This window comes from Acinonyx jubatus, chromosome A3 (genome assembly GCF_027475565.1).
Source record: "Acinonyx jubatus isolate Ajub_Pintada_27869175 chromosome A3, VMU_Ajub_asm_v1.0, whole genome shotgun sequence".
Classification (NCBI taxonomy): Eukaryota; Metazoa; Chordata; class Mammalia; order Carnivora; family Felidae; genus Acinonyx; species Acinonyx jubatus.
This window is the reverse complement of record NC_069388.1, coordinates 50,645,646-50,658,578: the sequence shown is the minus strand read 5'-3', so window position 1 is coordinate 50,658,578 and position 12,933 is coordinate 50,645,646. Positions and strand designations below refer to the sequence as shown.

Here is a 12,933-nt window from a genome sequence, read left to right as displayed (position 1 = left end):
ACTAGTGACCCGGATGTTGGGTGGCCTGCAGGTGTCCTGTCAGAGGACTCACAAGGTGTCTCATGAGCCCCGCAGGGCTGGGGTCCAACAGTGAGGGGGACGGCATCTGTTCATCTGTCCACCCCCACCTAGCTCAGTCAAGCTTTCTTAAATACATCACAGCTTCCTATATTTAATGCAGGAAAGTGCCAGGTTCAGCCTTGTGTCTAAAAGCAAACAGTTTATGTGGCCAGCACCGAATCTGTGCAAGCTCTCTGGAATAACCCAAAACAAAGCTGAATGGAGCCTGCCTGGGGACCCCTTCGTGACTAGGGGGTGACCTGGCTGAAATGTGTGCATTGTGGTGGGGGGGAGTCACAGAGAGCCTGGCGAGGGGCTCTGGAAAATCCCCCAGGAAGTCATGTGGGCCCACTTCCACCACTGCTCACTGTCCACAGCCTCAGGCACATGTGGGGTGGAGCTTAAACTCTCAAAATCATTCCAAATATATAAAAAACAGCATTCTTTTTTATAGGCATCCTGCTGGCTTCCTGTGGTCTGGCTGAAGACTTACAAAGAATTATTCTTTTCTAGCAACTGGGTTACAGTAATGAAGCCCACACTCAAACACAACTGTAGAGACCAGATAAAGGTGAGGCCCAGTAGGTTCAAGGGACTCACTTGGAGTTGGCTGGCCTGCTGCTGTCTCCACTTGACAGCAGGCTAGGAACAAAAGCATGGTTGTCCCCAGAGACCACTGACTGTCCTAGGTCCTTTCCCTAAGAACTGAGAGCAGGCAGAGGGGAGAGGAGCTCTGTGCCTTGTCTTCTATAGCACCATCGTTGGGTTTTAAGTTTTACTTGACATTTACATATGAAACAAGTATTATTTTTCCAAATATTTTTCCAAATACCCCAAATTTCCCTTATTCTTTAGATGAAGCTTAAGTCATGGGACACATCCCTGCCATTTTTAGTATTCCTTTTTCCTTACTTTTGAGAATGAGCAAAGGCTGGAAGAACAGAAGAGGAGAGGCCGCCACAACACCAGGCTGGATAGACTGGAGGGTGGAGGAGAAACTTGTCCGCAGGGAGGCACTCTGCAGAGCCAGACCCTGCATCATGGCCCCTGCATGCCCTGGTGTTCTGAAATGAGGTCAGTGGGAATGGAGGCACTCACAGGAAATACCTGCCATCTGAGGGCCTGCTGAGGTGGACACACTTTCTTTTCTTCCAGCATGCAAAGATTTCATGATTTAAGTCTGCTTTCTGACCTTGTGTCAGGGGTCTTGAGAGATGCTGGGGTTTTCCAAATGTAACATGTTTAGAAGTGCTTTATTAACACCAAAGCTCTACATGAACATGTGGATTCATGATCATTCCTACAAATGAAAGCCTTTGCAAGAGTTCACCCACCACAGGAAGGTCCCAGGCCGGAGGCCAGGACAGGAGGCATTGCTCCTCTGCTCTTCCTGTAACTAGTTTGGGGGTCTCCCATGGCCTCTGTGCCCCAAATACATGGGCATTTGGGTAGACGGTGTCCTGGAATGGCCAAGTGGGTGGAGGCTGGACAGGGTGCTGATACCATGGGGTGGGTTTTCAGAACCTAAGCAGGACCAAGTTCAAATTACCATCTAAGGGGCTAAGGAAAAGTTCACTTCCCTCTGCCCTAGACATTAGAGCCAGGGCTGATTCTACATCCTAATGTGCACTAAGTATGGTGCAAATTTCATATGCCAAACCTCTTCCTTAAGAGGCCTTACTTCATAAGCATTAGTGGTTGGTCTGGAGCCTGTACAATGTGGGCTCTGGAGTCAGAGCTCCAGGGGCTCTGGCTCTCTGCCCTGCCACTCATGGATGTGTGACCTCAGGCATGTGACAGCTTCCAGACCTTGGCTTCCCACAATCAGGGATATTAGCACCTTGCTCATGGGGTGCTTACACTTAGCATGGTGCCTGGTGGCCAGATGTCTGGTAGACATCATCATCACCTCTGCCATTCAGGGTTTAGGGATACTAGTGCTGGCCTTAGCACTAGTGATGTCAGTGTCAGTGCTGGCCGCAGTAGGCTGCTGGAGAAGAAAGGGGCACTCGCAGGCTTTGGGTCTGCATGCAGAAGGTGGATGTAGAAGAAGGCGGCCCAGGGCATCTGGCCCTGGAGCAAGGTGTTAACCACCTGCCCCTCATGCTGCCTGGCCCCTGCTGCAGGTCAGTGGTGAGGCTGAAACCTGGTACTCACTTGCCTTGCCAGTCTTGAGGCCCTGCTCCCTCTGGAGCCTCCAGCCAGTGGCTAGGCTTCTCCATGTGCTCCCCATCTGGCAACCCAGCTCCCCTTCCTGCTCAGGAACCCAAGAGGATCCCTGACGTCTCCTTGGGCTGGGGGCTGCTCCATCCCATGGTAAGTAGCTGCCTTGGCTTGGCTTACCTCTTGGCAGTCTTGGCTGGAGCGGCAGTCAGCTTCTCAAATTCATCCTTCTCGGAGAAAATCACCATGCTGTCTGCAGATAAATGGAAAGATTGGGGGTGGGAGAAGGGAGCTGGAGTCGGCCCCTGACTCTGAGCTCATCCTTCCCTGCTCACTTCCTCTTTAGCAGGCCTGACTGGTGTCTAAACCACACCACCCTCAGAGCCAAGCACAATGTGGGGGCACTGACACTTTTTCCTGCAGCCCTGTTCTACGTTGCATGGGAGCACCAGTGTCATGAGGCCAGGCTGGTGAGTGGGGCAGACAACCTCCACCCTGGAGATGGACACCCGTGCTGTGGGGGCTGTGTATGCAGACCTTGGGCCTCTTTCTTCTCCTCTTCCTTGCTCACTTGGGCTTCCACACTCTTCACTGGGTGGCTGGTGCAGCATGCTGGTTGGAGAAAGGGAAGGGTGTGAGGAGCCTGGCTCGCTGACAGGGTAAGCTGATGGAGCAGTCTGAGAGTGAGGGTTTGTGGGGTGGGTGTAGGGGCATTGGGGAGCAGTCACCTGGGGCTGAAGGCTTCGTCTTCATGATGTAGAACATGATGATGAGGACAATGGCTATGGCCATGATGAAGATGGTGGACATGGCAATGATCAGGGCTGTGGCCAGGTGCCCTTGGCCTGAGAGCTCTGCTGGAGGCAGGGAGAGAGGGCAACATAGGGCTCAGGATTCCCTACAAGAGCCCATCAGGCCGGCAGGACCCGCCCTCTGAGAAGATGGCAGTGCCTGTGGCAGGAGATGCTTCCAGGGGACCCTCAGAATCCAAAACACTTGCTTAGCCTGAGACCCAAGCTGTACAGATTTTCTTTGGGAATCATGTCAGGACTGCCCAGGAGCTCTCCTGGCTGGTCTTAACTAAGGCTGATCCAGACTTCTCTGGAACCCCATGGTTTGGGTTCACTCAGTTGTTCCTGAGGTGCTTGCTTGTGCTTCTACTACTTTGGGAGCCCTGGGTCAGGTGGGATATGGAGAGGAAGAGACCCATGAGCAAGTGTCCTGAAGACAGTTCCACCCAAGGTTTTTCTGAGGGCTAGAAATTCTATTTTTGGTTTGGCTCTGTCCTGTGTCTCATGCAATTTCAGTTGCATGTAATAATCGGAGTCTCAGGGCAAAGGTGGTACAGGTGCTGCCACACCTCTTCCTCTGTTCCATCACCTCCACCATGATTCTTCCCTGGGGCGGTTCACCAGGCGATTCTCAGTCATTTCCCCAGTAATGCCTGCTGTTGATACATACAATGCCCTGACGTGTGTTCTAATTCTCTGAAATCACAAGATTCCTGTTGTCATGAGGCAGGATCCAGGTTACCCACCATGGGAAAGGGATAAGATCTAAAGCACTGGGGACCATGTAAGGGAGGTGGCAGCCCTTTAGGAAGAGGCATAGAGCTTGTAGCCCCAGCACTGCCTGTTTCCACAGCTGCCCATCCTCCCCAGTGGGGTGTGTCTGCAGGAAAACTGGCCTCAGCTTGTCATGTGGGGAGTATCATTATTTGGATGCCAGGTATGGATGATATAAATGTTGTAATATTCTCTGTGGTGTGCTATTCCTGCCCCTCACTTGGGGTCTGGAGGAAATGAGATTCATATATCCTAGCAAAGTCTTCCTGCTTTGATGCTCTGTGAAAGTACAGGTCAGGTTTGGAGAGCAATGCCAAGGCTGGCACACTGAGTGCACTGTGGAATTTTGAAGGGCCCCCAAGCCTCACTGAGACCAGGGCTCTAAATATGCTTAAATAACAGCATTAAAACTGCCAGATGGCAGCATGAGGCCTTGATCTGAGAGAAACATGGGTCTTGGGGTCTTTTGCCCTCCTCAAGATTTTCCATCCCTAAGGGAATAGGTAGTGAAACGTAGTTACTGGAAACAAATATTAAAGTGTTGAACTCAGTAGGTTTATCTGAAAGCCAGCAACAGAATGGCTATTGCTGTCAAGCCCAGCCACGGCCAGGAAGCTGGCTCCCTTCTGAGGGGCCGCCTGTGCTCTGAGCACCACCCTGCCATCCCCGGGATGTGCTTTTCTTGCCAGCATGTTCTAAGGGGCCCAGAACACCCATGGAGAGATCCATTCCACTCCTTGCAGAGATCATGACCACCTTCCTGCTACTGGGGGCACTGAGGAGCCCTACTGCTATTCCTCATAGCTGCTTCCAGCCTCCCTTTTGCTCTTATCCAAGCCCCTCATTTCCAGCTGGCTAGCTGCAGAAGTGCAATCCTTACCTTTGTGGGCGTACTGGAAAGGAGAGAGGGTGCTGCTGCCAGAGGTGCTGGGGAAGTTGGCAGAGACTCCGGAGCTGGCTCCTGTACCTGCAATGAGAACCCAGTCACCGTGTATTCCTCGGGATGACCTGGACAAGCCCCACCTCCAAGGATGGAACGCAAGGTGTAGTCGCAGAGGCCAGAGATCTAGTATTCTAGATTATGCAGGGACTGCAGCAAGGGGCACAGGACAGGGAAACATTTTAATCTCCTAGAATGTTTCATAATCCCTAAAGAGTGTTCTGACCTCCCAAGGGTTAATCTTCAAGAGAAGACACGTAGGTAAATCTGCTAAGACTAAAAAGTGGTGCCTCACCAACTCAATATTTCTATGAACAGAGGTAAAATATATACAATCTATAAAGATGAGAAAAGTACATATACATACAAGTATTACTGGAGGAAAGTAATAATTGAGAAATTTCTTCAATTACACAAAACAGAAATGTCTTTTTAATACTTTTTCTAGTTATAAAAGTAATATGTTCCATTATTAAAAATCAGGAAAAAAATGGGAACACAAGAAAGAAGTAAAAGAATTGCTAGCTGAAGTTGAAAATTTGGTGTGTTTTCCTTTAGGATTTTCCTAGGATTCATTTTTTTTAATGTTTATTTATTTTTGAGAGAGTCAGCATGAGCAGCAGAGGGGCAGAGAGAGAGGGAGACACAGAATCTGAAACAGGCTCCAGGCTCCGAGCTGTCAGCACAGAGCCTGACCTGGGGATCAAACTCACGGACCACGAGATCATGACCTCAGCTGAATTCAGATGCTCAGCCGACTGAGCCACCGAGGTGCCCCTCCTAGGATTCATTTTTAAAAATACTTGTGCTCAAGCAGTTTAAGAATAGAGATGAACTTTGCCTTCTTTCAAAACTGTGACTCCTAAAACTTCCCTTCTCTATTCCTTCTATCACTTAGCAGGGATGAAATGGAAGCTGGTTTTGTGACCAATTGCATCACTGAGAAATTGGTTAAAACAAAGCAAAAATGTTCTGCCACAGAAAACACAACATCCTGATAGCCAATCTTCCTGTAGGCTGGACTTGAGTTTTGCCATTAACGAAAATGATCATGTTTCAAATATGCTTCCTCTGTCTCATTTTTGTCTCTGCCAGTTCTGGAGTAATTTGTGAAGTGTCCTTGCACGATCCCAAGTAAGGGCAGGTGAGCTGGCCTCTCCAAAAGTCACACACTCGGTCCCCCACCTGGCCCAGCAAGGAGTGACACCTTCCCTGGGACCCTGGTCAGCCAGCCTCAAGGCTTTCATGAGAGCCATCTGTAACACAGTTTCTTTAAGAGAAGTCATTCAGGAGAAACCACACTCTGTAAGTGGTATTTCCAAAACTACCCGTGCACACAGCTTGGGTCAACTTGGGAGATGGGCACCACAGCCAACTGGGTGAGGAAAGTCCTGTTGAATTATCCACACATCTGTGTCCAGTAAGTAGACAAGGTCACAGGAGAGCAGGGCCAGAACAAAAGAGAAAACTGCAAATACAATGGGGACAGATTGAAGATTGGCTCCCGGGGTCACTGTACTTCTGTTGGGTGCCATGGGTCTCAGGGGTGGCCTGTCACTTGGGTTTGCCAGGAATGTAACTGTTGCTGCTGGATGAGAAATGTCATCTGCAGGTGGAGGAGTCAAGAGGTGGGCTCTTTAAACCACACACCTACTGTAAGGAAGCACTGAGCGGTGTGAGGCACACATAACCCCAGCAGCCCCTGCACAGGGGCCAGCCTGGGAGCCCAAGAAGGCTTGTCAGCAAAGTTACCTTGGGGCACGCTGGGACCACCCTGCCACCCTTCCAGCCCAGGCCAGAGCAGTCTTGCTAAATCAGACCTCTCAGCACCAGAGGTGTCTCCTGTCTGGGGATCCATCACTTCTGGAGCCCAGGGGTCTAACTTATCTGGTGCTCCTGGTCTTTGCCCTTTCACCTGGTCTCTGTCACCTGCTGTGCTGCCCCAGACATGGATGTGGCTGTGCCAGGACCACCACACAATGGATGGAGCAGTCCCCTCCCCTGCACAGGGCACTCTGAGTTCTGTGGCTCCGGCTTCTCTCCTCTTTCTCAACTGATGGTTATGGGGATCACTTCTTAGCTCTGCCATTACAAGAAGGGGGGCATGCTGAGGGGTGCACGGGGCACCAAGGCAGCAGGCCCATCTGTGGTGCCCAGCTCTGTGCACCACCATGGGCTACCCTTGTGTTAGTGCAGACTGCAGAGCTGACCCGCTCAGAATGGAGGTTGCCCGCACCTTCCTCCCCCACCATCCCCAAACTTCTTAGCCTTTTCACCTGGCCTCAGAACCAGTGGCCTCTCAGGAAGTGCTGGTGGGAAGGTGCACCCCCTCTCCGTCTCCCTGTGAGGGCTATGTGCACACGGCAAACCCTGGGGCTGGGGGCTCTGCTGTGTGCACCTCACAGGCCATCCGGCTCCTCTTCATCATGGTAAGGGGCCTTCAACTGCATCCAGTCAAGTAGGAAAAGCAACATGGGGCATGGCTTTAAGCAGAACCCAATTTCTTTTTTGAAAGCAAACAGGACACTGAAAATAAAGCTAATCTATCTGTTTGGTAAGGGGCTGAAAGGAGTTTAAGCTATTCATCAGGAAAAAAAAATACCCATGGGCTCTGTTTGTGGATTTGTCATCTTTGTCTCTTCTTGTCCCTTTCTGTCAAGGCTTGCCGGCCAAGGCTGGGTGACAGAGTCTGGGGTTAGAGGCACAAATGTGCCCAGGCCTGTGGTCCAGGGAGGAACAATGAGAACAGCCCAGCCACACACAGACTTGTGAGATGACTTTGCACCCGATTGGCAGGACTGCTCACACAGCGCCATCAGCAAACAAGGTGTCCAGGCTACTGCATGTCAGTAAAACACATCTCACTACACCCAATGGACAGCTCCTGAACTCGGTCAGGTGGCAAGGTGGGCCCTGCCTCCACCCTGGTTCACTAGACGTTCCCCCAATTGAGCTCTAGCCAGTGTCAAATGAATGGCCCTGGCCTGCAGGTGCTGGGTGGGGTGTTCTCTGGCTGTTCAATGATCCCTGAGCCTACTAGAAAAATGTTCTGTTCTGAGCACATCCCAGGGAGAGAGGGAGGGTAGGCAGGAAGGCTGCATGATTAGAGGTCTATCTCTGTGGGTAGGTGCCCTGAGTACAGCAGGCCACCAGGCCACCAGGCCACTGCATGGCAATTTCCCTATTCCAGATTCCCCTTTGGTCTAATGAGGGTTAACTCAGTACTGACACAAGTATTTGGTGTCCGGGAGGTTTCCCTCCACTCCAACACATGGCACGTTTTGGGTCCACTTGGCCTCCTCAGAATGGATTGTTAGGTGAACATATTTCTCAGTAGTTTCTGTCGGGTGGCCAACTACTGGTCCATCCTACACAGCATAATGCTCCCACTGGAGCCTAGCTTTGAATAAGCAGAGATAAGTCCTTTACACACAGAGTCAGAGAAGTAGATGAAAACCGTAGGCCCAGAAAATCGGCAGACATCTTCACACAAGGTCTATATTAAAATGAAAGCAAGTGGGTCCTGGCTCTGCTTAGCTCACTGGTGTGTTCGGGGCAGACTGACTTGGACAGTAGGTAGGGGAGGTGGGGGTTCTACACGGTGTAAGCCCATTTTCTTCAAGAGGATTTTGAGAACTGTAAGCCTGTGGCTCAATGCAATAATACCTCTATTCAATGTGATGACAGGACTTACGGGGCCTTTGAGGTTTGTTAATCCACACAGTTTATAAATATGCCGTATGTGTTACAGACTGCTGGTCTTCTCTGCATAGGGCAAACAGGTTGGATTTTCAGGAGTGGTTTGATTCTTAGAGCTGTCGGCGCAGGTGCCCCCAGGATGCTGTGTTGGCCCAGTGCCCCCCAGTGGCGGAGCCTGGAACAATGGGCAAAGCTGCTGGAAACTTGGCAGGAGGGTGTCTCCAGGATCTCCCTGGAAATGCAGTCTAGGAACCCACCCCAGACCTGCCTTGTCGGGATCTCTTTCTTAGCAGGACTCTGTGATGGATGTACACATTCCAGTTTGAGAGACACTGTGTTAGAAACAGCTGGCCACTGGCATTTGGGAATGCCACAGCTCCACATTTAGTGGGCATTGCATGATGGCATCTGAATGAAACTTGCCACAGCTTTCCTAAGCAGAATTCTCCAAAACAGACTCTGGTTGAGTCTATCCTGGACCCGATGCAGGGCTTGTCGTCACGGAGGAGGGATAATAAAAATGAGGACATTGGGACAAGTGAGGACCCAGCCCCAGACCTGCCTCATTGGTCCCTCCAGCATTCTGTGAGGGTGGGCTCCTGTTGGTCTGGTCCCACTGGGGCAGGTGGGGGACAGAAAGTCAGTGTGGGCTACCTGGGGTGGGGCCACGCTCACCCATTGGGCTGTGGAACTCTGCCATCTGCTCCCTGAGCACCCTGTGTGGTACTGGGTGGACTCATCATCCACGGTTGATGCACCATCCCTCACCACATCTTATGACACAGATATCCACATTTTAAGGATGAGGAAACTAAGGCATAAAGTTAAGTAACTATCCTAAGAGGGGAAACTCATAATGAAACCCAAATCTTCCTGGCTATGGCACCAGGCCACCTCTGTGTTATCACACCACAGATTCCTTTATGAGGCAGCCCTCAGGCATGAATTCTTCAGAATGTGCGGGAAATAAAAACAGACAGTGCTGGTTCACCAAGTGAATAGTGCTCTTTGACTTGGGCTTCTTCTCTTTTTTCCATCTGGTGCTGATTTGCCAGCGCCCAGATAGGGATGGGATTGGAAGTGACTGCGGTCATTGCTGCATCTGGAAGGAAGCTGCACACTTTCCTATGGGCAGGTCACAAGCAGGGGAGGAGGGGAGGCTCCTCTGGGGGTGCTCTGAGCATCCAGGGGCCTCCCTGTTGCACTCTAGTTGGTTTAGAGAGGAGTCCTTATTTGCACTTGCTTTGTGCTTTCAATACTGCAAGTATTTTGTGCACGTAGGTCAGCCCTATTGGCATATTGAGAGGATATTAGTTCTCAATTTTACAGAAGAGAAAACAGATGGAGGGTGGTTCCTGGCTTGCAGGGTTTTTCACAGTCCCTGAATACCAGGCTCCACAGTAACGTCCACTAATTTCTGTTCTCATGAGAGAGAACAACTGGCCCAAAGGCAAGATGATCGCAAACAATGGCCCCTTCACCCTACATTTCATAGAGCTGTGTAGGGAAGATGCTTCCGTAAGATGGAAGAGGAACCCCTGTACAGAGAGAGGGGGAGTGCCCTAGAGGGTGGGGGGAGATGTGACAGCTCCTGGCTGGCCTTCTCTGGTATGGTGTCTTCCAGACTCCTGCATGGGTGTCTTTCAGGGGGCTCCTGTCACCTCTGGCCAGCTCCAGGTCTGCATTATATGCTTTGCCCAGGGTCCATGCCAGGGTCTCTGACCACAGGTTTGCACACTCTGCTACTCACTGACTCTGGGTAGTTTCATGCAGCAAGTGCCCAGGTAAATCACATCAAAACTAGAGGGAGCGTCTCAGCTTGGAGGCAAAGGAGTTCTTGACCACTGACTGTAGGCTCAGGAAAGGCAGCACCTGATGGGACTGGGACAGCCAGCCAGTGATGTCAGGATCCTGATGAATGAGGCTTCACTGACTCTCCTGGCTCTCCTGGGGTGGAGCTGTTGAAGGCAGCCCTATGGATTTGAGTCCCAGGGTCTTCATGGAGGCTGTGGTCACAACCAGCTTTTCTGATTATATTGGCTGCTCCTGAGCAGGAGTCTTGGTTTGAAAGATCTCGGGACTGAAGCTTGGTGCAGGGGGGAAGTGCAGACCCCAGAGCTGGAGACAGAAACTCTCACATGCACACTTGAAACCCTGACCCAGACAGGGCTCCATTCACCATGACACCCCACAACCTAGCTGGTTACCTCTCCCCATTTTCCAGATTGGCAGACAGAGGTGTGGAGGCTTGCCCCTTGACTCTTGGCTTCAGTGTCTTTGCTGGCCTCTTTTAGGGCTGGATGCTATGAACCCACTACAAGGCCTTACTGGAAGCTGGTTTTCAGTTAAGCAATTCAGGGCTGGGGGCTGGGGAAAGGATGCACTTATTTTCAAAGTGTCGAGGGCTCAGGGGCTCTGCTTTCTCTCCCCGTGTGATGGACCCCATTGTTGGACGGCAAGAGGAGGGAGGCACCCCTCCCCTGCCTCAGAGCTCTTCCAGCCATCTGGCTGGTTATGGAAGGCCTGGGCAAGAACAAACCTCACGTGTGTGAGCTTGTTTTCCAGGTTCTTCAGGCAAAGAGACTTTTCTGCATAGGTAGGGGAGTGCCTCACATCTTCCCAGTGAGAACTCCATCCCAGAACTATCTGGTATTGAATTAGTTGGGATCCTCTAGCAGGAGGCAGGAGGCGAGCAGACTTCACCACGGGACCTGCTGGAAGCCTGGAGCCCTTGGCCCTCCCCTAATTTGTGAATTAATGAGCATGTGGCTGGGTACAAAGCTTAGCTTTAAAGATATGCAAATCCATTACTGCCAGTGCATCTACTGAAGTTATCTAGGAAAGAGGGGTGGCCCCCCAGGGGCAACCTGCCACATGCCCACCTGCCCACTTGGGCATCTCCTCCCCCTGAACCATAAGGTGCGGGCGGGGGGCGCGGTGTGGAGTGGTGCTCCTTGTTTGCTTCTCTCCTTCCCTCCCTCCCACTGCTCTTAAGGGCAGGCCCTTGTTCTACTCCCCTGGGCAGGAATATTGTGAGAACATGGAGTGGGGGAGAGGCAGGGTCCCCGCACAGCCCCTCTTCTGCCCTGTGGTAGGAGTGGGCCTGGGGGAGAGCAAGGAAGGGCTCCTGCAGCCCAGGGACAGCTGTCCACCCACTCTCTTCCATGGCGTCTCTCCAGACCATAGATCCAAGGGGCCACATGCTACATTCTCTGGAGCAGAGGTCCCTGGCCCTTCCTCACAGATACATGCAGTGAGAATCAACCAGAATGAGAAGGGGAAAGAGACAGCTTAAGGTGGGACTCTGAATCTGCGAGCCTCACTGATTACATGGGCTTTGTGGAGTCCAGTTCATTCACTGTGACCACTCCTCATCTTTCCCTTGGTCTCATCTGGTTTGAAATGTATATACAAGAACTTAAAATTGTCTAGTACTTTGCAGGACTTTGCAAAAATACCTTGGCAACTGTGATCTCATTGGTCTTTCCAATAATTGCATGAGATGGAGGGTTCAGATTTTAAAGCCCCATGTCACAGATGACAAAACTTGTTCAAGGTGTCAGGTGACTGACTCATGGTTCAGCTATAGCAGACTTCCCTTCAGGGACCTGCTGCCTGACTGGCCAGGCCATGGGAGCATTTTTGTTTATGCCTTCACTGTATTCATCTGCCTGGGTGCTGGGACTGGCTTATTTTTACAACACCGCATAACAAGAGATACCAGTGCTGAAGCAGCAGTGTTCCAATGGAAGGACCAGGGCACTCACATTCCTTGGTGTTAGGGGGTGCCAGGAGGCAGGAGTAGCAGACCATGCCGTAGATGTTCCTGGGTCTATTTTCCAACATGTAGTAGCTACAGGGAGGGTGAGACAAGACAAAGCAGACAGGTGAGCCAGGTGTCACCACAAGCAAGTACTGATCACTTGGCATGCCCGTGATTCAGGCATGATCCAAGCATGATCAAAGTGTAACCAAAGTCAGGGATGAGACACATGCCATGGGAATCGGGAACCCTCAGAAATAGCAGCCCATTTTGACCACTGAGTTTCTCTGGGAGTTTTCAGCATGTCTTGAAATGGAAAAATAGTTTTTCTAATAATAGGCCACTTTGGGCCTTTAAATCTCCTTTCCTTTTTGATTGTTTTCACTGATGAATTTGTTGTGTGTGTGTGTGTCCTCATCATCTTCATCCACATCATCGACCAAAGTATCTGTGTGCCTACCACATGTAGACCCTGATTAGCTCTCTGGGAGTTCCAGCCAGCGAGCCAGATCCCCCTGGAGGAGGAGCTTCCCCCCCTCAGCAAAAGCCTGTCTCAGAACCTCTAGCCTGGCAGGATTACTGGCAAATATGTCTATAAGCCCCTACGATACTGGCACCTCACAGACCTTCTGCATGCCTGCTAAGATTGAACGGAGCTGGCTGCAGTGGACAGAAAGCAGCAATGTCTAGAGAGGTCAACGCAGAAGGCCTTAGGGTTGGCCTGACATACAACCAGGTCATAA

At 51.1% G+C, this 12,933-nt stretch overlaps 1 protein-coding gene across 4 annotated transcripts in view; it reads right to left on the bottom strand.

Annotated features, from left to right (window-relative positions):
- Positions 1-12,933, bottom strand: part of EDAR (ectodysplasin A receptor) — an 87,041-nt gene that overhangs the window by 7,514 nt on the left and 66,594 nt on the right. For 2 of the 4 annotated variants that reach the window (XM_053200340.1, XM_053200339.1), the window contains 3 exons: positions 12,195-12,280; positions 4,669-4,755; positions 2,404-2,476 (listed from right to left, as the gene is read on the bottom strand). In XM_053200340.1, coding sequence (XP_053056315.1) covers positions 2,404-2,476; positions 4,669-4,755; positions 12,195-12,280 — 246 coding nt within the window. Of the gene's footprint in view, positions 1-2,403; positions 2,477-2,760; positions 2,836-2,951; positions 3,081-4,668; positions 4,756-12,194; positions 12,281-12,933 lie in introns of all 4 variants that reach the window. The other 2 variants (XM_015074778.3, XM_027069407.2) reach the window with 2 other exon arrangements.